Source organism: Poromitra crassiceps (genome assembly GCF_964638095.1).
Source record: "Poromitra crassiceps genome assembly, chromosome: 15".
Lineage (NCBI taxonomy): Eukaryota > Metazoa > Chordata > Actinopteri > Beryciformes > Melamphaidae > Poromitra > Poromitra crassiceps.
Genome location: NC_139634.1, coordinates 40,365,735 through 40,390,137, shown reverse-complemented (window position 1 = coordinate 40,390,137; position 24,403 = coordinate 40,365,735). Strand labels below are relative to the sequence as shown.

The following is a 24,403-nucleotide window of genomic DNA, read 5'->3' as shown; positions in this document are numbered from 1 at the left end:
GCCTTTAACCCATAGCCAAGTTTAAATAAGAGTATCTCGAGGTTCACAGTGTCAAAGGCTTTTTGTAAATCTAATAAAACCATGGCACAATATTTCCCTTTGTCCACCTCTGATCTAATTTGGTCTGTCAGATACAGAAGACTGTGGAGTGAGAAGTTCTGAAGCCCGACTGAAGTCCATCTGCTTTATATTACAGAGATGATAAAGATACAAATAAACCATATAGACAAGATAAGCACTGTCCATCCGCTTTATATTTCAGAGATGGTAAAGATACAAAGAAACCATATAGACAAGATAAGTACTGTCCATCTGCTTTATATTACAGAGATGATAAAGATACAAATAACCCATATAGACAAGATAAGAACTGTCCATCTGCTTTATATTACAGAGATGATAAAGATACAAAGAAACCATATAGACAAGATAAGAACTGTCCATCTGCTTTATATTACAGAGATGATAAAGATACAAAGAAACCATATAGACAAGATAATTAAGTACTGTCCATCTGCTTTATATTAGAGATGATAAAGATACAAAGAAACCATATAGACAAGATAAGAACTGCCCATCTGTTTTATATTACAGAGATGATAAAGATACAAAGAAACCATATAGACAAGATAAGTACTGTCCATCTGCTTTATATTACAGAGATGATAAAGATACAAAGAAATCATATAGACAAGATAAGTACTGTCCATCTGCTTTATATTACAGAGATGATAAAGATACAAATAAACCATATAGACAAGATAAGCACTGTCCATCTGCTTTATATTACAGAGATGATAAAGATACAAAGAAACCATATAGACAAGATAAGTACTGTCCATCTGCTTTATATTACAGAGATGATAAAGATACAAAGAAACCATATAGACAAGATAAGCACTGTCCATCTGCTTTACATTACAGAGATGATAAAGATACAAAGAAACCATATAGACAAGATAAGTACTGTCCATCTGCTTTATATTACAGATATGATAAAGATACAAAGCGGGTTGAAAATCCTTTAGCTCAGGAGGTAGAGCGGGTCGGCCAATGACGCAAGGGTTGGCGGTTCGATCCCCGCTCCCTCCCAGCTGCTGTCGTTGTGTCCTTGGGCAAGACACTTAACCCTCCTTGCTCCCGATGGTGTGTAGGCACCCTGTGTGGCAGCCTGCCGCCATCGGTGTATGAATGGGTGAATGTAGACTATCTACTGATTGTAAACCGCTTTGGATAAAAGCGCTATATAAATGCAGGCCATTTACCATTTGATGTTTTTTTAGGCTACCTAACTGACGGAACCTGCTCCCTACTGTGGGGTGCATTTGGCCCCCAGGCCGCAAGTTGAGTATCATATAATGTCCTATTGAACAGAGAGATTCTTGTTCCTGCTGCAGAAAGTGGATGTGCTCTTAAGCAGGTTAGATGCAGCGGTGTTTCTTCACAGTAGAGGCGTGTGTGAACCTTTTCTTACAGTGGACACAGCTGTAGGGTTTAGCTCCAGTGTGAATGCGTTGGTGTGATTTTAGATTACGTAACAGACTGAACCTGTGTCCACATTCCTCACAGCTGTAGGGTTTAACTCCAGTGTGAATGTGTTTATGTGTTGTTAGGTTACCTAAACTACTGAACCTGCTCCCACATTGGTCACAGCTGTAGGGTTTAAGTCCAGTGTGAATGTGTTTATGTGTTCTTAGGTTACCTAAATGACTGAAACTTCTCCCACATTCGTCACAGCTGTAAGGTTTAACTCCAGTGTGAATGCGTTGGTGTCTTTTTAGGCTACCTAACTCAATGAACCTGTGCCCACATTCCTCACAGCTGTAGGGTTTAACTCCAGTGTGAATGTGTTTATGTGTTGTTAGGTTACCTAAACTACTGAACCTGCTCCCACATTGGTCACAGCTGTAGGGTTTAACTCCAGTGTGAATGCGTTGGTGTATTTTTAGGCTACCTAACTCACTGAACCTGCTCCCACATTGGTCACAGCTGTAGGGTTTAACTCCAGTGTGAATGCGTTGGTGTTTTTTTAGGCTATCTAACACACTGAAGCTGCTCCCACATTGGTCACAGCTGTAGGGTTTAACTCCAGTGTGAATGCGTTGGTGTTTTTTTAGGGTACCTAACTGACTGAAACAGCTTCCACACTCCTGACAGGAGTAAGGCTTCTCTCCTGAGTGAACTCTCTGATGTAGCTTTAAGTGGTCAAGTCTTGTGAATGTTTTGTCACACTGATCACAGCGGTGATGCCTGGTTCTGCTGGTGTCCCTCTGTTTCTATAAAAAGATAGAAAGAAAGAATCAGGACAAAGAGACTTGTGTGTGTGTGCGTGTGCGTGTGTGTGGTCAGTGGCAGCTGGTGACTTAAAAAACTTAGGAGGGAGGAAAACCAACCCACGGCGTCATGTTATTTTACACTAGTTACCTAGACACTGTAGTTAGTAGACACCTAGATCTAGACACCTAGACATTTCTAGACACCTAGCCATTACTAGACACCTACCTCTGTGTGTTTTTGATAGAAGCTATACTGTGTTACTGTCATTGACGTTGATGCTGCTGTAACGTCAGAATTTCACTCCAGGGATAAATAAATGTAACCCAGTGCAGTTCCAAAAGGGTTAACTATTTGAGTGTCAAAGCATATGACGCCAGGCCAGCAGAGGGCATTTGGGCGAGTGAGTCAAAAGAGATTTTCTTTGTTGTGAAGCTGCATGAAACATGCTCTCCCTCTTTTGCTGAAAATATACATAAAGAAAGCAAGATATTCAGTCAATTCTTATCAAGAATTGTAGATAAGAGTCTCTCTCATTAGTAACCTGAGTAGCCTCCTGCGTCGTGAGAGGCTGATTCCTGTTGTTTTTTACTGTTTTTTCCTGCTGAAAACTCAGGTGAGTTTTGCAATTAGTTCACCTCGTTAACTAACATGAGGGTGATGAGTGTGTGAACATTATGTGTTACTAGGGATGCACATTTTCCACAAATTCCAGAATCGATCATTGATAACGTTGCCGATCAATCGATCGATTAATTGTAATTCAAAATACAAAATCTTCCAAACAATACCAAATGCGTTTTTTCCTCAATAAAACCTTTATTTATACAGCAGCAACATTATTGTATATTTCTCACAGCATTGCACAGCATAGCCTATGCTATGAAACATAAGTAGAGGCATAACTTTTACGTCAACATTTGCCCAGAATCCGCAGCGCGGCCGCTGCCTAGGTCCAACCCCCTAGGGGCTCACTTACAACTGATTGTTTATTTTTTCTGCTTGCTTGAAATCCTTAACGAGCAAGTAATCGAGCTTCGATTAATTGTGTGCATCGATCCTCGGTGGTACGATAACATACTATTACAAAAACCGATCAGAGTGATGTCAAAGTATTGTGAAATGTTTACATAATTGCATATGGCTACTCTGTGTCATTTGTGTTTTGCTGAACAGAACAAAATCTCTATTTAGTAGCTTACTGTGTTCAGCATGTGTTTTACTGAAGTAAAAAATGAATTAAATTTCATGTTGTTAAAAAGCACTAGTCTACATTTGTAGCCTAATGTACGTTACAGTTCATTATATGTTTTAAGATAGAAATCCTGTAAGGGATAGATATCATTTATTTCAATCCATCTTTTGATTTTGTCAATGTAAATTACTGCCTCTAGTCCGACTTCAAAAGTTATGGAGTACAGTGTAACGTTTGTTGTATTGTCTCATATAATGGGTTAAAAGATCTTAACTGTTTTATTGAGAAAAGAAACATGAATAAGGTACCGTATAGACCGTTTCCATGGAATTGTCAGCCCTGTCTAGGAGTCCTGACAGTCTTGTTCTACTGTACTAGCAAACACTGCAACAGGAAGTGAGCTGGGCTTCAATTTACAATGTTTTTGTTGTCAAGTGAAAACTGTCTCTACAGAAAAGAAATAGAAATGATTCTAATTGATTTGATCTATTCTGTGCTGCTACGTGCAGATTGGTTTTTGATCCTGGATTTAGTCTGGTTCCACCATGCTGACTTCCATGGTGAGCCTGTCCCAGTGAGCCACATTCCACAGAGGAAACGTTTGGATGCTGTGTGTGTGTGTGTGTGTGTGTGTGTGTGTGTGTGTGTGTGTGTGGAACATCAGTGACACAACAGTGATGTTTTTCTCCTCACCTCTTCTGAAGAATTCATCTTGACAGTGTTCCTCTCCTCTGCCAGATGTCTCTTCCAGCCAATCAGCTCTGAGAAACAGAGATAGATGAAGACAGGGAACACCCACAAAATCAATAATAATACTAATAAGAAGAATGTAGCTGCAAGCAGTGATTGTAGGATCCAAGCAGTTCTCTGGAGACTAAAACCTAGTGAAGAAATATTAAGGTGTCATTAATGTGAATGGAAAACAGGAAAAGTGTTCTTATATAATTCATTTACTTAAGATTTAGTTAAAACACTAGAGGGCACTGGACTCAGTACAGTGACCTCTGCCAACCTTTCTACAAAGTTTTGTGATGAAAGACAGTCTCACCGGCGTTCCTGCCGGCAATCACCTGCCGGGTGTCATAGGGGTAATAAAACATTGGGGAAAAAACACATTTTGGACAGGTTTTTCTCTTGGGATAATCAAAATCTTTATTTTAGACGTCCTATGGATACCAAAAATCCAGAATAGAAACAAAATAAGGGGGGTGCGCGTGGACCCCTCCGAGGTGCCTTACTAATAAGTTAGAGCACTATCATGGTATAATATAGAACCTGAATCGACGGATATTGGTTTGATGTGCAGAAGACGGTCATACATGAAAATATTTGCTGGGATATTCTACAAAAATACTGTTTCTGGATCCATTTCCTTGACACAATGGAGCCAAGGGGACAGGAGTGATGTGTAAACATAAGGAATAGTTTTCAGGTACAGCTGTAGTGATGCATCTAATATAATATCTATGGCTGTAGTGGACTCTATCACTCAAAAACTGAAAGCTGGAAGGTTACCTTTGTTTGTCTTTTGCACTCTGGCAGTTGTTTGTTTAGCTCTTTTCTTCACAACATCCGTGTTTCCTTGTGGTGTGGTCATGGCGTTCCTTTTGGCGTCAGTGTTTGCTCGTGGTTTAGATGTTTTTGTTGGATCATCCGTGGTGAACTTTCTAGTTTTCCGATGTGTTCCTCTCTTCTTGTTTGACTCTGAGTTTAAGATGGACCAATCAGAATAACTCAAGTCATCTTTAGGTTCCCACTGTGTGTCAGAGTCACAGATGCTCAGGTCCTCCTCTTCACTGTTGTCCAGCTGAGGCATTGGTAGATGAAGAGCACTACGTATGGTCTGCTCAGATAGTCTGCTCAAGACGACCACTGCCTTTTTCACTCCATTCAGAGAACTAGAAGCCTCCTCCTTTTGTGGCTTTTTGCCTTTATCTGTATCCTGAGTCTTGCTGTCCAGTCGATGTGATGGAGCAGTAGGTCTGTTAGGAGTCAGAGAGCTGCAGACCTGAGTCTCAGGGAGAACAGCCTCATATGGGGTTTGAGCCATATTACCTACAAAAACAAAAAAAAAGTTTATTTGAAAGTTAATTCACGCATTTTGTTACAGGTCTCGGACTGAGATCCCAAATAAACAGATAACGTCCCTGTATAAACAGGATAAAGAGTGAGACACGGACAAGGTGCTGTGTTTACTTGCAGCTCCGCTCATCAGAATTTATTTTAGATTGTGCAAAATATATCTTTTTTCTTTCTCTTTGTATTTTGTTTCCATATTTCAATGTTACTGTAACAATTCACATTTTCATAATATCCAAAAATATAATCAAACAGGCTATAGTCACAATCTTCTTCACCTTCAAAATAAAACAAACATTTTCCATGTTCCATTTCCTGAGTTCAATCAGTGTACTAAGCATGAATAAATCCTCATTCAGTCTATTAACTGAGCTAATGTTTCATTTACCACTACATTCCTACATTAGGCTACTAAGAAATACAGAATTTCTAGGTTTTAACCTCTAGTGCAAAATAAATAAACGAAATTAAAAATACTAGCAATACATTCCTACTATGGCTGTACCATTATGTATGAGCTGACTTGCAAAACATAACTTTTAACAGTGCTTATAATTTCAAACTAATATCAAAACATATTCACTAACACAGTTGTGTTCCCAAAACAATCATGCTTGACCAAAACTGAAATCTGCTGGAGCCCAAAACCTAAAGACCTATTTGGATTTTACCCTGTTTTGTAATGAAAAGTTTACAGCCGGCGCCATTTTGGATCACCCACAATACAAACAAAAACGTTTTTCTACTTGTTCACAAAACCATCCAAATGCAGTCATTACACTTGCAAAATCGATCTACTACTTAGTTTAACTGTTAAGCAACGTGTATGTGCAGTTGTATAAGTGTTAATACTTCACCAACCTGTATAAACAGGATAAAGAGTGAGACAGGACAAGGTGCTGTGCTTACTTGCAGCTCCGCTCATCAGAATGAGGAAGCCAACGAGCTCTGCTTGTAAAGAACAAAAAGGGTCCGTCCGAGAAGCGCAGCATCTCACACTGCCCCCTGTTGGCATCACTGAAAACTCCAAAGTGAATTAAACCCTGTCATTTCACTATAACATGCTATAGATGACCCTTATGGCCGATTTTAGAATATTCCCCCAACAGAAATAACACTGCTGAACGCAACATGCAAGATACCTGCTGAATAAGTGTCCAAATGTTCATGTCATTCTGGCCAATACTCCACTTCTGTTATAACATTTCAGTCTATGGAATAGTATATTTCAATAATCTTTATGACTAAAAGGCTAAAAGTAATCTCATGCGCAGTGAGACTCGCCCACCTTTACAGTGGCCTGGCACGCCAAGAGGCCGCTGGTGGCACTACGCCTGCGATGACAAGGAGGGCAAATACAACCAAGAGGCAGGCACCGTCAAGCTGTTCAGCCTGCCCAACAACTCCTGAGCTGAGCTGCCTGCAGGGGGCGCTCTGCTGCGGGGGGTTCAGCTGCATTTTAAAGTAACCCAACCGTATTATGTCAGCGGCCACTTTTGCAAAATGCCAGGCGGCCAGGGGCCAGTTAATAAACATGAATCATTTTCTGTAGCAGATTGTAGGTTTTTGGGGTGCCAGCTAGAGTTTACTGTGACTCTTTTAATGTTGAAGCTTTTTACCCTCTTCAATATCAGATGTTATGTTAAAGACCAGTAGAGGGTGCTGCTACCTTCTGCTTACAGCCAAGGAACCTATGAAGAAGGAAGACATCAATGATCAATCACATTACATTATTCAATTTTTGTCAATTTTGGTGACTGTGTGTGTGTGTGTGTGTGTGTGTGTGTGTGTGTGTGTGTGTGTGTGTGTGTGTGTGTGTGTGTGTGTGTGTGTGTGTGTGTGTGTGTGTGTGTGCGTGCGCTGCAGAAACACTCTACATGTTGCTGCTGCACATTATTGGTAATAATGAGCAAAAGAAGGTTGAAAAGTAAATTCAATGTTTTGCAGATATTTGAGTGATTTGGTTTCCTTCATCCCTGTAGTACATCATAACAGTGAATAAGTATTTTCATAAAACAAAGAGGAAAGTATTTATTTTTATAGTTTTGGTGGAATGCCCCTGTAGAAAATAGAATGTTGTGGAATGCTCAAAGCCATTTCTCACACATTTTACTTTTAGACACAAAACAGATACTCATAACTTTTGATCTGAGAGTTCTCAGTCATTCAAAAAATAAATGTTAGAATTCCAAATAAATAAAGACAAGTCAGCTTCAGACTATAATATATATGTCTGTTTGTCTGGAGGCATTTATTTGTTTCTGACTCTGGGAAAGTGGGGAAAACACTAAAATGTCCCAGTATTACAGCATCTCTGAAACATCTCTTTAACCAAATCACACACATTATGTGATCTCCTTTTGATAACTGATGTAATAACTAATGTGATGTATGTTTTCACTTCCATTCACTGAGCCTCCCCTGAAACTAATTGGAGCCCCCCTGGGGAGGCCCACCTCCCCTTTTGAAAGCCTTTGGTCTATGATGTAACTCTCATATCAGCTATCTTTTGCACCTTTGCAATGTCTATTTACATTGTTGGTTACATTCTAGCAATCTAATGTCAAGATTTATGGCTGAAAATAATTCTGCAAAATTCACACTTTGCTGTCATTGAACTTTTATTTCCTTACATGTTTGGTTGGACAGTAGAGATGAACAGAACAATTATTAGAAAATAAAACGCAAGACGCAGCAATACATTTCTTCAGAGAGTTTGATCCAAACTGGAACAAAACATTTAACTCAGTAAATCCTGCCCACTGTCAACAAAATCACTTTTCTTTAAACAATTTTAAGCTTCTAAAAGATTTATTCCAAGAAAAAAAGTTTGTCAAATAATCACAGTTTAAAAAAAACATGTCAGTATCGTTCAGTCGTATATAGCTGAACAGGCACGTGACTTTCCGTGACGTTTCAGGTACCGCAAGTAAGTTCCCCATTTATTTTCTCCCATAGACATTTTGAACAAGTTTTAAGACCTGTTACCTTACTGTTGTGCTCGTAGGAGCTGGTTTGGTTATGAAATGAATCATGTGACCTACTGAATCATGTGACCTACTGAATCATGTGACCTACTGAATCATGTGACCTACTGAACTGTGAGTGACCATAAAACATTCAGTTTGAGCAAAAACAAACAAATAACAACAACGTGGTGGGGGCGGGGGGGGCAGAAACGTCATGAAAAGTCACGTGAGTGTTGAGCAGTCTGAAACCCTCATTAGTGTTTTGCTTGCACCTGCGTTTAACCTTCCTTTTCGACAGAAAATGGCCCCCGTGAAAAGGGTCTATTGGACAGAGAAAAGCTGGTTCCCGCTGCAGACAGTGGAGGCACTCTTCAGTAGGTTAGATGCAGCGATGGTTCTTCACTCTATTTAAGTGTCTGAACATTTTCTTACAGCGGACACAGTAGAAGGGTTTAGCTCCAGTGTGAATGCGTTGGTGTGTTTTTAGGCTACCTAACTCACTGAACCTGCTCCCACATTGGTCACAGCTGTAGGGTTTTACTCCAGTGTGAATGAGTTGGTGTCTTTTTAGGTTACCTAACTGACTGAAGCTGCTCTCACATTGGTCACAGCTGTAGGGTTTAACTCCGGTGTGAATGCGTTGGTGTGTTTTCAGGTGACCTAAATTACTGAACCTGCTCCCACATTGGTCACAGCTGTAGGGTTTAACTCCAGTGTGAATGCGTTGGTGTGTTTTCAGGTGACCTAAATGACTGAACCTGCTCCCACATTGGTCACAGCTGTAGGGTTTAGCTCCAGTGTGAATGTGTTGGTGTGTTTTTAGGTGACCTAACTGACTGAAGCTGCTCTCACATTGGTCACAGCTGTAGGGTTTAACTCCGGTGTGAATGAGTTGGTGTCTTTTTAGGTTACCTAACTGACTGAAGCTGCTCTCACATTGGTCACAGCTGTAGGGTTTAACTCCGGTGTGAATGCGTTGGTGTGTTTTCAGGTGACCTAAATTACTGAACCTGCTCCCACATTGGTCACAGCTGTAGGGTTTAACTCCAGTGTGAATGCGTTGGTGTGTTTTCAGGTGACCTAAATGACTGAACCTGCTCCCACATTGGTCACAGCTGTAGGGTTTAGCTCCAGTGTGAATGCGTTGGTGTGTTTTTAGGCTACCTAACAAACTGAACCTGCTCCCACATTGATCACAGCTGTAGGGTTTAACTCCAGTGTGAATGCGTTGGTGTGTTTTTAGGTGACGTGAGTGACTGAACCTTCTCCCACATTGGTCACAGCTGTAGGGTTTAGCTCCAGTGTGAATGTGTTGGTGTGATTTTAGGTGAGTTAACTGACTGAACCTGCTGCCACATTGGTCACAGCTGTAGGGTTTAACTCCAGTGTGAATGCGTTGGTGTGTCTTCAGGTTACCTAACTGACTGAAGCTGCTCGCACATTCATCACAGCTGTAGGGTTTAGCTCTAGTGTGAATGCGTTGGTGTATTTTTAAGTTATGTAAGTGACTGAAGCTCCTCCCACATTGGTCACAGCTGTAGGGTTTAACTCCAGTGTGAATGCGTTGGTGTGATTTTAGGTTACTTGACTGACTGAAACAGCTTCCACACTGCTGACAGGAGTAAGGCTTCTCTCCTGAGTGAACTCTCTGATGTAGCTTTAAGCAGTCAAGTCTTATGAATGTTTTGTCACACTGATCACAGCGGTGATGTCTGGGTCCACTGGTGTCTCTCTGTTTCTATAAGAAAGATAGAAAGAAAGAATCAGGACAGAGACACTGCGTGTGTGTGCGTGTGTGTGTGTGTGTGTGTGTGTGTGTGTGTGTGTGTGTGTGTGTGTGTGTGTGTGTGTGCGCGCGCGTGTGCGTATGTATGTATAGCCACTTCTTAACATGCAGTGGAATCCGTATTATAACCCGCTCCTAGCCGGTTGGCCTGCATGTTAAACAACAATTAGCCGGCCTACGCGCACTCCCGCGAGTCCGTATCTTATTCACCTCGCTCGCCGGTGTAAGATCCGGATTAGCGCAAAATGAGGTGCAGTTAAACAGTGACCGGTCATTATCCGCAGATCTGCCATAGTGCCTCTTCGTGACTCACTTCACTTCACGATCACTAGTTTTTCCGCCCCCTGTATGTTGAGTGTTGGTGATTTTTTTTTTTATAGCAGACGTTTTCGTTAGTGTAGCGCGCCGTTTAAAAGCCACACAAGCAGCATCAGTCCCGCCGGCCAGCGCTGGACCCGCTGTGAGGAAACACACAGGAGGAAACTGAAATGTCAAAACAGACATCCCTTGCTACTGCTAGGCCAGTCCTTTTTTTATCGAGATCATGCAACAACAAGTAGCCTACTTCAGGCAAGCAAGACGGCAGGAAAGAACCAGAAGCGTGCCTGCCGCCGTCAAAAGCGAAAGCGACCCGACGTAGGCTGTCAATTTAGCGGAGGTAAAAAGCCTTTTTACCTACTCGGGCGAATCAATCAATCAATCAATCAATCAATCAATCAATGGCTCGTGCTTGGTTCGTATGATGAGGAGATGAATCAAAATGCTTACCACAAATAAAGCCACATGGGAGCCGAGAACCAGTGCAGGAGAGCTGCCGCGCAGGTGCCAGGTGAGTGGGAGAGATTAAGGTGCCTACGTAACCTATTGCTGGGGATTCAAGTTGTGCGCTGTCGCACTTATTACTTTTAGCTAACGCTACGTTGTTTTTTCATCAAGGCAATGTCCAGAAGATATGGGTTCATGAGTTTCTGTAAATGCAGATAGATAGGCTACAGTAGGAGCATGCATGCATGTTGTCTGTTTCAATAACGAAAGTGTCCTTTACCGAGAACGACCTGCCGACCAATTAAATATTCTTGCTGCGAAATCGGCCTCTTAACTCATTGAGTGCCAATGACGACAATCGTCGTCAATTGCTTTAGTGACGTAGAGTGCCAATGACGACGATTGTCGTCAATTGCGTTTTTTGACGGTGGGACGTGGATCAAAGCCTAATATATCTCCTGTAAAATTTTGGGGCATGTTGAATGTGTAAAAGCTATTTTACTGACCCATTAGGTGGCGACAGTGCTCTCCAGATTAGAGGAAGGTCCGAAAACAGCAGGAAAAACGCCCGTGATCAAAGAGAAACCGCTCATGCTGCAGCCAGAGCCATATAGATGGCTCTGACTTGCAGCTGATGTTGGCTGCGAACAGAAGTCAATCCGCGCACACAACTGAGCCCCTCTGCCTCTGTCTGTCTGTCTGCATAGTTTCTTCACACGATTAGCCGCCAGAAAGGCAGCACCCGACGCCGAAGGGCCAAACCTTTCCCTGCAGTCCGGTTTGGCATTTCCTTGTCGCGCTGGGAGCCGGCGCAAAAAAACGGAGCGCTCCGAAAATAGACTGGGTGCGTGTTAGGCTGTGTGTTAGTGTAGGGAGGAGTTTGCAGCTGAGGGGGGGAGAGGGGGGTGGGGCACGCAGGCACCACACAACTACACCACGTCACTACATCAGAAAATATTATTTTCAGACCCAGTGAATGTGCTTGAAATGCTGCATTTCACAAAAGGCGGAATAACTCAGCTTCTAATTTGAAAAGTGTCTTTTTGCTCAAAACAGCCTATCTTCTCCGGCTCATAACTAAAGAACGGAAAATGGGATCAATAAACTTTTTTTTGCAGATGATAGAAGAGAGTCTCATCGTTCTTTGTGCGTGTTCGGTGTTTACATAGTAATATCACACAATATTCTGTGGGCCTCGAGAAATCACTGAAAACGCTCTGAAACTCTGGCACTGGGAGCGTCCGTTCTCCAAAAGTGGCTGGCACTCAATGAGTTAATGACAACACTGGAATAAATAAGATCGACTACTACGACTATAGAGGCTATAAAGAATGGACTATAGAGAAATAAATGGATTCAAAACGTTTATTTAGGAAACATAGTGGCCGGTAAATATTCGATAGGACCGGAATTTTGGAACATTACCGGCTGCACTGGCCGTCTGGGAAAATGTCTAGCGGAACCCCTGGTTTGGTTACAAATTCGCTAAAGCTGTTTCCTATCACATTTCTTGTTTTCGATACATGCCCCCGCGCCCACTGGCAGAAAAAACGGCTCATATCCAGTTGTATCTTAACAAAGACCCCTCATGGTTAGAAAGGCAAAACCTGAAAATATCCTGGTCTCTCTAGCCTGACATGATCCAGATTCCATGTTTAAAAGGCACTTATGTATGTGTGTGTGTGTGTGTGTGTGTGTGTGTGTGTGTGTGTGTGTGTGTGTGTGTCAGACAGTGGCAGCTGGTGACTTTAAAAACTGAGGAGGAGGGAGGAAAACCAACCCAGGGGGGTCATGTTATTTTACACTACTTACCTAGACACTAGACACATTGATATTACTAGACAGCTACTGTACCACTGTGTGTTTTTGATATAGGCATCTTGCGGGCTCGATAAATAAATGTAACCCTGTAATGTGTTCAGCATGTGTTAAAGCAGCTACGAGCAACTTTTTCGATTGTTATTAAACAGTATAATTACAATATTGATGCATCACATCTTACCTATAATAGTAGCTGAGACCAAAGCCGTGTGAATTGGAGATTGCTCCCTTAGATGATGATTAAGTCTGTGTCTGTCTAAACTCGCGTCAACAGGGGGCTCTCTCTCTCTCTCTCTTACCGCCGGACCGGCTAAACCCGGAAGTGAAACGCGGAAGTGAAACGCAGCTGCCTGCCTACCCCGTTCGCGCTGCCTAGCAACGCAGCATAAACAATGTGAACGCCACGCATACTCTCGCGAACATCTCTCGTTATATTCTAACAGGTTTTTTGGAAGTTATTTTGTGGTTATGGCCGAAGTGGCTGCTGCCGTTTCATTTCACTTCCTGATCTTCCCTGGCCACAGACAGACTAACACTGGCTGATTCACTCGGGCTTCAAGCGAGACTACTCTGCGTTGGTCTCGTTTACTATTAGAGGTAAGATGTGATGCATTGATATTAAATTTATACTGTTTAATAACAATCGAAAAAGTTGCTTGTAGCTGCTTTAAGCTCTATTTAGTGTTCAGCGTGTGTTAAACTTAATTTCAATTCATGTTGTTAAAAAGGTCTAGTCTACAGTTGTACTCTATGTTACAGTTCATTATATGTTTTAAGATACAAATCCTGTAAGGTATAGATATCATTTATTTCAATCCATCTTTTGATTTTGTCTATGTAAATTACTGCCTCTTGGCCGACTTCAAACGTTATGAGTACAGTGTAACGTTTGTTGTAGGGTCTCATATAATGGGTTAAAAGGTCTTAACTGTTTTATTGAGAAAAGAAACGTGAATAAGGTACCGTATAGACCGTTTCCATGGAATTGTCAGCCCTGTCTAGGAGTCCTGACAGTCTTGTTCTACTGTACTAGCAAACACTAGGCTCTTTCACACCGGCCTTGAAAGCCGAAAAATGCACGGAAAATAGTAGGGCTGTGGCGATTCACTTATCTCCCGATTCGATACTATCACGATTCTTGGGTGCCGATTCGATTTATATTGCGATTCTTAAGTATTGCGATTCTACGATTATTGCGATTCGATATTGCGATTTTTGTTTATTTTTTTCTTTTATTTTTTCAGTTTGTTTGCTTTTTACACTAGATTAGAACATGGGAAAAGTTTAATCATACACTAGAGACTGTATATTATATATCATGAGTAGGGCTGGGCGATATAGTTAAAAACAGGGGCGGACTGGGGTCATAATTCAGGCCGGGCATTAGATACCAAGCAGGCCAGGCCGATATGGGCCGATGCGCGTGAAATTTGGGCCGTTTGAAGCCCAATTTGGGCCGTTTGAAGCCAGATTTGGGCCGTTTGAAGTCCAATTTTACAATGAGATGCACCCACTTTAACCCTGAAGTGTAATTATTACTTCAGACTAACTAATAAAGTAATAAAACCACTAGTAAACCAGTAGGCGGCGCCTGGCCTGCTGTTCAGTGAGTGGCCTGACTGCAAGCACCTTTTTTTTTTTTTTTTTGTGTGGCGATTATCGATTCTGGAATAAAAGATCGATTCAAAAAATCGTGACATTAAAAATCGCGATACTTAGGTGAATCGATTTTTTCCCCCACCCCTAGAAAATAGGATTTGCGCCCCAGATGTGAAAGTCGTGAATGCGCTTTGGTGGACAATTTTTTACGCCTTTTGTCCCGCGACGGGAGGTAGTAACAGCGCCGGGTTACCTGGCAACCCGCCTCCACTTGAAAGGTCGTCGCAGCGAGCCGGAAAAGGTGGGAATGGTCAGCTTATTCATAAAAAAAATTACAGGGGAAATCACCTCATGTGATGAAGAAAAGTGCAGGAGTGAAAGTAAAAAAAGTAGCCTATACAATCATGACTGCAGGGACGCCAGGAGGAATGCTCCGTGCGGTTAGGCTTTATGCTCAAACGATGTAGACATTAGTAGGTAGGTAGTCTCGGCTCCCAGACGTTTGGTGAGTGAAACGGATTAAGACTGAGGGCTGAGTCTAGTAGGTAGGCTATAATTAACGGATATAATAATAAGCTTCAGAGAGCTATAGCTGTCTGTGGCGAGTTGGTCTGACTCAGACCAGGTTATTCCCTCTCGAAATCAGCTCTGTGCATTCCCTTACAAAAACTACTAACGTTATTAGTCATGTGCATTTATAGCCCATACTATTCCCCCGACGAACGTTATGCAGACTGCAGCTGTTTGATATGCGGGCGGTCGTGTATCGTTTCAATTTTAGTAGGACACCATATCGATCTGCCCGCCCACCTTGCGAGTGCGGCGGCGGAGCCCGTTTTGGCGAGTCCGCCCACCATGCGAGTGCACCTATCCTCTCCCAGCTCAGCGGACTAGGAGAAGGAGGGAGGGAAGTATTGTTGTTGAATTAATTCGTTCATCATACAGTAGCCTAGGCTACACTAACCTATGAAAATATTTATTTGGGCTAGGAGGAGCTGGAAATCCCTCTGCTCGCCTTTCAATCCGGGAGCAGGGGATTTCACCTGAAAGTACACCACAGCACGGGAAAGTGGCCGTGCTGCTTGGCGATGTGTGAAAGCAATTTCTGTGGCGAGGGTGCGAGCTTTGCGGGACTCCTAAACGGCAATTTTTGCGCGATCTGTGTGTGAAAGAGCCTACTGCAACAGGAAGTGAGCTGGGCTTCAATTTAGAATGTTTTTGTTGTCAAGTTAAAACTGTCTCTACAGAAAAGAAATAGAAATGATTCTAATTGATTTGATCTATTCTGTGCTGCTACGTGCAGATTGGTTTTTGATCCTGGATTTAGTCTGGTTCCACCATGCTGACTTCCATGGTGAGCCTGTCCCAGTGAGCGACATCCCACAGAGGGAACGTTTGGATGCTGTGTGTGTGTGTGTGTGTGTGTGTGTGTGTGTGCGTGCGTGCGTGTGTGGAACATCATTGACACAACAGTGATGTTTTTCTCCTCACCTCTTCTGAAGAATTCATCTTGACAGTGTTCCTCTCCTCTGCCAGATGTCTCTTCCAGCCAATCAGCTCTGAGAAACAGAGATAGATGAAGACAGGGAACACCCACAAAATCAATACTAATAAGAAGAATGTAGCTGCAAGCAGTGATTGTAGGATCCAAGCAGTTCTCTGAAGACTAAAACCTACTGAAGAAATATTAAGGTGTCATTAATGTGAATGGAAAAACAGTAAAAGTGCTGCCGACCAACAGGCAGCATCTCATATAATTCATTTTCTTAAGATTGATTTAAAACACTAGAGGGCACTGGACTCAGTAGAGTGACCTCCGCCAACCTTTCTACAAAGTTTTGTGGTGTTATGTCAATCTGTTTGGAAGTTAAGTGCCTTTTTGTGATTGGCCACGCCCATTGCCACACCCCTTTTTGGCAAGTGGTCGTGGGAAGTTAAAGGTATACTATGCAACTATTTCATTAAAAAATATGATATACACTCATAGAAAAGTTTTCCGTCTAAATGATCACTTCTCACCCATTAGAATTGTGTGGTGGTGTGTTTATGTGCAGAGACACTGCCCCCTGTGGGTATTTCCATGGTTGGACATTGTTCAGAGTGTCTATTCATACCCAGGTGTGAATAGACGTGTTGCGCAGCATAATGCTATTCATACCCCCTATTTACAAGCACACCTCCACTTTTCTCTCCAAGAGAAAAGAGACGAGCAGGAACGCACACACGCAGAGAGAGAGAGAGAGAGAGAGAGAGAGAGAGAGAGGGAGGGAGAGAGAGAGAGAGAGAGAGGGAGAGAGAGAGAGAGAGAGAGAGAGAGAGAGAGAGAGAGAGAGAGAGAGAGAGAGAGAGAGAGAGGTTGGAGAGAGACTCTCTCCATGGGAGGGAGGGACTACACACACACAGAGATGGAGAGAGAGGGTTGGTGAGAGACCCCCTCTGTCTCTCTCTCTCTGGTTGTAGTGGACTCTATCGCTCAAAAACTGAAAGCTGGAAGGTTACCTTTGTTTGGCTTTTGCACTCTGGCAGTTGTTCGTTTAGCTCTTTTCTTCACAACATCCGTGTTTCCTTGTGGTGTGGTCGTGGCGTTCCTTTTGGCGTCAGTGTTTGCTCGTGGTTTAGATGTTTTTGTTGGATCATTCGTGGTGAACTTTCTAGTTTTCCAATGCATTCCTCTCTTCTTGTTTGACTTAGTCTCTGAGCTTAAGATCGACCAATCAGAATCACTCAAGTCATCTTTAGGTTCCCACTGTGTGTCAGAGTCACAGATGCTCAGGTCCTCCTCTTCACTGTTGTCCAGCTGAGGCATTGGTAGATGAAGAGCACTACGTATGGTCTGCTCAGATAGTCTGCTCAAGACGACCACTGCCTTTTTCACTCCATTCAGAGAACTAGAAGCCTCCTCCTTTTGTGGCTTTTTGCCTTTATCTGTATCCTGAGTCTTGCTGTCCAGTCGATGTGATGGAGCAGTAGGTCTGTTAGGAGTCAGAGAGCTGCAGACCTGAGTCTCAGGGAGAACAGCCTCATATGGGGTTTGAGCCATATTATCTACAAAGACAAAAACAAAAGTTCATTTGAAAGTTAATTTATACATTTCATACATTTAACAACATAATCATGCTATTTTCAACACTTTGTTGTTCTGGAATACTCATAATTTATTCCCATGTCAATAACTCAATTAAACAAGATGTGAGATGTCAGATGGTTATTGTTGTATACAGTTATGATGGCTGCTGCTGTGGTAGATGATGTTGGATTACTGTGTATTACATTTACAGTTGTGTTTACTGTTTTTTTTAAGTTATGTTCATGCATGCTACTAATTTTGGCAGTTTGCCAAAATCTGTATATAAATTCCTTACCAAAAAATTGTAGCAAAGACTGTTTGCTGTAGCTTGCTGCTGATTGCTGGCCCTAAAACTGAATGACAAAATCTTCTGTCCCTGAATCTGAATTATGGCTGCATGACATATCGTTTCAGCATTGTCATCACGATGTGCACATGCCCAATAGTCACATGGCAGGACCTGCAAGGTCCGGCTAATGAAGTTAAACACCTCATGCTACACTTTTTTGCTGTTTGATACAAAAGGGAAACTCGCATGGTTCTCATTTTCCATGATTCATCTGAATGATAGGAATTAAAAGCTCCTTCCACTGCCAATACCAACATTCATTTAGAGAAAGGCTGAAATACTGCAGCGGATAAGCACAGCAATTGTGCCACTTTTTCACAGAAACATGACATTTCTCACATAGTGAGTGAATAACATAAGGTTTATTTTCAGATGTGGAGGGAAGTCAGATTTAATCTCAAATCCAAGATGGCTGCCATTTCCCCGTGTCTAATCCAAATTTGATTTTCAGTGTTTTATTATTTTAATATATGATTTTTATTCGAATTAATGAATTTAATTAAATTCTAATTTAATTTAGCCTATTTTTCTGATACCTGATATAGGCTTAAGCCTAGTCTCGGCTCCCAGACGTTTGGTGAGCTGCGCCACCAAACGTCTGGGAATTTCACTGTCAGAAACTGTGTCTCCGAGCCCGGCGAGAACCGCCGGCAGCAGACACGCCTACATTTATTATTAGAATTTTATTTGGTAGCGGCAATGCCATTTATCATAGTCCTAACACAGAGCATGAAGCTGATATGCTCCAAACAAAATTTATAGCTGTGGTTTATTTTACAATAATGTTTCCTACCCGGAAGTGGTCCGCTTGCTACTGTGAAGTCATCAGCAGGCTCTGTAACGTTAGCCTCGGGAGTCTGGTTTATCGCTGGGGGAAAGACCTCTAGCCGCCGGGGCCGGATGAAACACGTCCTATTAACAGGTTATGTTTGTTTCTAAGTGATTCATATGTTTCTCCGCAAATGCGACGATGTTTTGCGAGACACCGGTTCTGCATGAGAACTGCCCCCAGAAAGCAGGCCCGCCCACAACACTCATGATTGGTTCTCCGATGCAAGGCTTCCAACAGCGCCACCTAACGTTATGCAAAGATTTAAATAGTAATATTCTCAGTCTTACAGGAGTGAAACGGATTAAGACTGAGGGCTGAGTCTAGCTTAAGCCTAATGTCTATCAGCATGTTGTTATGTAGCGTTCTGTCCACTAGAGAGCCGTCCAACCACTTAAATTAACTTTTAAAATTGTCTACAATATTTAAAATAATGTTAGGCTTATCACAAATAGTCCAGCAATGATGCTTAATAAAGAAAACATGGCAGGGCTCCAGAGTCCAGAGTACTGCCCAGTATACGACTAAACTTTTCATTGGTCGCACCGTGCACCTAACATTATGGCAAATTCTGTTTTTTTACACCCTGGACCTTATTTCCAGCTTTAAGTATGATTTTTAAGTCACCCTGACAACTTTGGTTTGATTAACATCAACAGAAATGATAATCAGTTTTGAACTGCGACCTAAAAAGTGCTTCTGAAATTATTGTATTTATGTCTTGTCAAAAGCTTATTTTCTGACACACAGCTACTCATATGCTTATTATATCATAGATATCTTATATATTCTGTTTGGTAACAGAAGAAGAGGAGAAGCACAGAAGAAGAAGAGGAGCACATCCTGGGCAGGTCATAGTTGACTCAGTTTGTTGTGTAGCAGCCTAGTCTAGCCTAGCAGATATTATCTGATTTCAAGATTATGGACGATTCATTTGAATTCAATTGACGCCCGTATGGAATAATGTCATATGGATTACAAACAGCAGTGGGAGATACAGCCGGAGCTGCTATCTATGTGACGGACAGCAAACAGAGCAGGCTGACAGCAGTATGTTACATCGCTAATTCATGTTCTCTCTATATGATATAATAAGCATTTGAGCCGCTGTGTCTTAAAATAAGCTTTTGACATGACATAAATACAATCATTTCAGATGCCCTGTTTTCCTCGTTTTCAGGTCACAGTTCAGAACTGATCACGTATCTGCTGATGCAAATCAAACCAAAGTTGTCAGGGTGACTAAAACATCATATTTAAAGCTGGAAATAAGATCCAGGGTGTAAAAAAACTGAATTCTCCTTTAACGTTACTGCTGGTGTGCACGCTACACTACATTCTTCGAGATTAAGGTTTGAATGGGAATAAATTGCGTTTCGTGTTTTAAACTATCCCGACTCCACTGACGATGACGATAGCTCACCTGGTAAGTTACAGCACTGCTGTGCTGCAGGTCAGCAGTTTGATTCTAGTTTGTTTAACTTTTTTATTAATCTTTTAATCTAGCATAAATAGTTGCATCTGGACATAGTGTAACACTGCCATATACAGTTCAAGGAAATTTCAGAAAGTCATATTAACATAAAGATGATGAAATGTAGTGTAGAGGACTGTTTAATGTATAATAAAATAAAGAGTGGTGCGATGTTTACAATAGAGAGGCAAAGTGACCGCCAACATCCTGCTTCAGCACTGTACCAGAGATTTTCATCCGCCATTTATTTTCCCATGGACATTTTGTAAAATGCTTATAAAAAATAGTTTTACTTCGTCAAACCAAACGGTTCAGCTATATTTAGAATGGAATATTTAGAATTTACTCCTGCAGAAGACAATACAACCCACATGAGCTGCCTTCTGCTCTGCAAGGCAACATATCAGAATTGACACGTCGGCACAGGGCAGCCTGCTGTAGCTAATGGTGCCTAATGTTAGAAAGTGACAATGCCTAGAAAATGGAAACGTTGACAAAACTTTTTTTTACTATGTTAAAACAACACAAAACAGCTGGGTAATGTAACAGTAATATGCATAAAGGTTACAACACAAAACAGCTGGGTAATGTAACAGTATTAACAGTAAACATGTATAAAGGTTACAACACAAAACAGGGTAATGTAACAGTATTAACAGTAAACAACATGTATAAAGGTTACAACACAAAACAGCTGGGTAATAATGTAACAGTATTAACAGTAAATATGTATAAAGGTTACAACACAAAACAGCTGGGTAATGTAACAGTATTAACAGTAAACATGTATAAATGTCACAACATAAACGGCTCAATTTCACAGGAAAACAAAGAAAGAATGCAGTGGTATTTTCCACACAACTCACCCTCAGCGAAGCAAGACGGCTCTGAGGAGCTGTTGTTTTGGAGAGCATCAAATTTCTTGTCATGACCCGCCCTACTCTGCCTCTGATTGGCTTACCCTGATAGTCCTCCCCTCCCCTTAACTAATCATCACTCCTCATGCCTAAACCCAACCAATCAGAGGCAGAGTAGGGCAGGGGATGTGGCAACTCTAGAGGGGCGGCGGCGGGGGGGCAGCAGGTCATTGCGACCTGTTACATTCTCCAAGTGCCCACAGCGGCTATAAACAGCCTGCAATCGATGAGGCATGTAGATGATTTGCATTTCATGCGATGTTTCCACTGCATGCATGATGACAGGTGCTGCAAACCACCACACACTGTTATAAACAGTGACATATCAAACCACCACACACTGTTACAAACAGTGACATATCAAACCACCACACACTGTTATAAACAGTGACATATCAGACTGCTCTTCCATGTTCCACCACACACTGTTATAAACAGTGACATGTCAAACCACCACACACTGTTATAAACAGTGACATGTCAGACCACCACACACTGTTATAAACAGTGACATGTCAGACCACCACACACTGTTATAAACAGTGACATGTCAGACCACCACACACTGTTATAAACAGTGACATGTCAGACCACCACACACTGTTATAAACAGTGACATATCAGACCACCACACACTGTTATAAACAGTGACATGTCAGACCACCACACACTGTTATAAACAGTGACATGTCAGACCACCACACACTGTTATAAACAGTGACATGTCAGACCACCACACACTGTTATAAACAGTGACATGTCAGACCACCACACACTGATATAAACAGTGACATGTCAGACTGCTCTTCTAAACCACCACACACTGACACTGTTATAAACAGTGACATGTCAGACTGCTCTTCTAAACCACCACACACTGACACTGTTATAAACAGTGACATGTCAGACCACCACACACTGTTATAAACAGTGACATATCAGACCACCACACACTGTTATAAACAGTGACATGTCAGACTGCTCTTCCATGTTCACGGTGGCCTGGCAGACGTTAGACAACAGCCTCATGCATCAGTCAGGAGAGCAGCGTTCACATAATGTCCGTCAACACACAGAAGAAGCAGCAGCGTCGACCAATCTGACCATGATAACATAATGATCTCTTTTTAATCCCTTCTATGATGGGACATCCAGCTCTGATCAATTAGATTTCTGATTATATGTTCATGTCATTCTGGCCAATACTCCACTTCTATTATAACATTTCAGTCTATGGAATAGTATCTTTCAATAATCTTTATGACTAAAAGGCTAAAAGTAATCTCATGCATAAGAAATGACTGTAGAACAGTCACTTCTTGCGGCCTTGGGCAAAATGCGGCCCCAGGGTTGGACTCAAAGAAAAACAAAACGCAAAACACAAAACACAAAAAGCAAAAAACTCAATAAAAGGCAGAATTATGTTAATAAATCTCATCTGCTACAGCCATTGGATTTGTATCACTATTATATCAGGAGATTGACAAGCAATTAGCAATCACAACGGAAGAGAGGGTTAAAAATAGGGGGACTCCCGCAAAAATCAGGTGTGTTGGCAGGTATAATCTCCAATGTGTGGCCCTTCGCTTACTTGATGTAAGTCAGTATGGCCCTCAAGGAAAAAATGTTGCCCACCCCTGTGATAGAGTAAAGATCAGACAGTCTATCATTGGGATGGACTGCAACATCTTGACAAAGTCAATGTTGAAATGATCTGTTTTCGACAAGAAAGAGACATTTGAAGGGTAACTAAGTTGCAGTATGTCTTGCGGTGTGTCCTCACTGAATGATCATTTTCTTCATGTTAATAATTTGTTAGTATTTTTTTATTGCTGGTGGCATCTGCTTTTTTGCACACATAATTATAAAATGGATAAAAAAAAACAGCAAACCAGCAAGTAAAGTGCAGGTAGCGACGCAAAACCCTGAAAGAGCTTAAAACCAAATAAATAATAATAATAATAATAATCTGTCCAAAGCATAAAATACAACAGAAACAAGATGGAAACAAGAAAAACAAAATAGACAAAGAAAAGAAAATTCACGGTAAAAAGTCAAACAAAAAGCAAAGTGAGTTAGTAGACAGTTACTGTATCTGTTCTCACAGCTGATGAGTTAGTAGACATACATATTTACTGTATCTGTTGTCACAGCTGATGAGTTAGTAGACATACATATTTACTGTATCTGTTGTCACAGCTGATTTACTGTTGACTGATCTTGTCTATTTTCATTCTTCTTCTTTCTAAATCTTTTTATGAGGTTGTATTGGAGAGGGAAGGAGAGGAGGAATGGAGAAGGAAAGAGGGGAGGACAGGGAGGTAGTGTTTGCCTCTGGAGCTGGTAGGGGTGCAGTCAGTTTCTTGCTCATGGACACTTCAATAGGTTGTGGGGTTTGAACCCGGGTCCTTGTCTTACACCTCTGTGTTTGCAGGAGAGAAGCTGTGGGAGGTGTGCGCATCCTGGTGGCTCACCTGGTGGCACGTGCCACGGAGGCTCGTTCCTTCGCACGGCCGACGCAGGTTCGAATCCGACCCGAGGTCCTTTGCTGCATGTCATCCCCTCTTTCTCTCTCCCCACCTTTCCTGTCTGTCTGATGTTCAGTCTAATGAAGGAAAAAATGCCCCAAAAAAGAAAAGAAAAGAAAAAAAAAAGCTGTGGGAGCCGGTGCAGTGAGACTCGCCCACCTTTACGGTGGCCTGGGACCCCAAGAGGCCGCTGCTGGCACTACGCCTGCGACGACAAGGAGGGCAAATACAACCAAGAGGCAGGCACCGTCAAGCTGTTCAGCCTGCCCAACAACTCCTGAGCTGAGCTGCCTGCAGGGGGCGCTCTGCTGCTGGGGTTTCAGTTGCATTTTAAAGTAACCCAACCGTATTATGTCAGGGGCCACTTTTGCAAAATGACAGGCGGCCAGGGGCCAGTTAATAAACATGAATCATTTTCTGTATCATATTGTTGATTTTTGGGGTGCCAGCTAGTTTAGTGTGACTCTTTTAATGTTGAAGCTTTTTACACTATGCCATAAACTCACATAGCATCAATCTGAATGAACCACTATGCAGAATGCAAACAAATAGTCAAAGCAATAATCAGTGTGACAATGCAAAACTAGGGAACCTCAATATAAATCAGTATTGGAGGGACAAACCATGTACAAAATAAAAATGTCTTTCAAGCAAGTCCAAATAATCAACCAAACTAGATGTTATTTACCCAAAATAGAGTTCAGTGTTAAAAACAAATAAACAAACAACACACAAACAAAAAAAGTTGATT

At 41.8% G+C, this 24,403-nt stretch overlaps 2 protein-coding genes across 2 annotated transcripts; both read right to left on the bottom strand.

Moving 5' to 3' along the window:
* Positions 1 to 853: 853 nt before the first annotated feature.
* On the bottom strand, positions 854 to 6,444 carry LOC310790283 (uncharacterized protein). Its single transcript, XM_083651952.1, has 4 exons — positions 6,410 to 6,444; positions 4,985 to 5,524; positions 4,163 to 4,230; positions 854 to 2,276 (listed from the first exon to the last, which is right to left on the bottom strand). The coding sequence occupies exons 2-4, from the start codon at positions 5,517 to 5,519 to the stop codon at positions 1,422 to 1,424; spliced, it is 1,458 nt and encodes a 485-aa protein (XP_083508078.1). The 5' UTR covers positions 5,520 to 5,524; positions 6,410 to 6,444; the 3' UTR covers positions 854 to 1,421.
* A 368-nt stretch (positions 6,445 to 6,812) lies between these two features.
* Positions 6,813 to 21,083, bottom strand: LOC310790227 (uncharacterized protein; the record flags this gene model as incomplete). The annotated part of the gene is made up of 5 exons (XM_083651900.1): positions 21,074 to 21,083; positions 16,988 to 17,533; positions 15,980 to 16,047; positions 9,696 to 10,255; positions 6,813 to 6,882 (listed from the first exon to the last, which is right to left on the bottom strand). Exons 2-5 carry the CDS (start codon positions 17,526 to 17,528, stop codon positions 6,813 to 6,815), a joined length of 1,239 nt encoding a protein of 412 aa, XP_083508026.1. The 5' UTR covers positions 17,529 to 17,533; positions 21,074 to 21,083.
* Between the last annotated feature and the right edge of the window lie 3,320 nt (positions 21,084 to 24,403).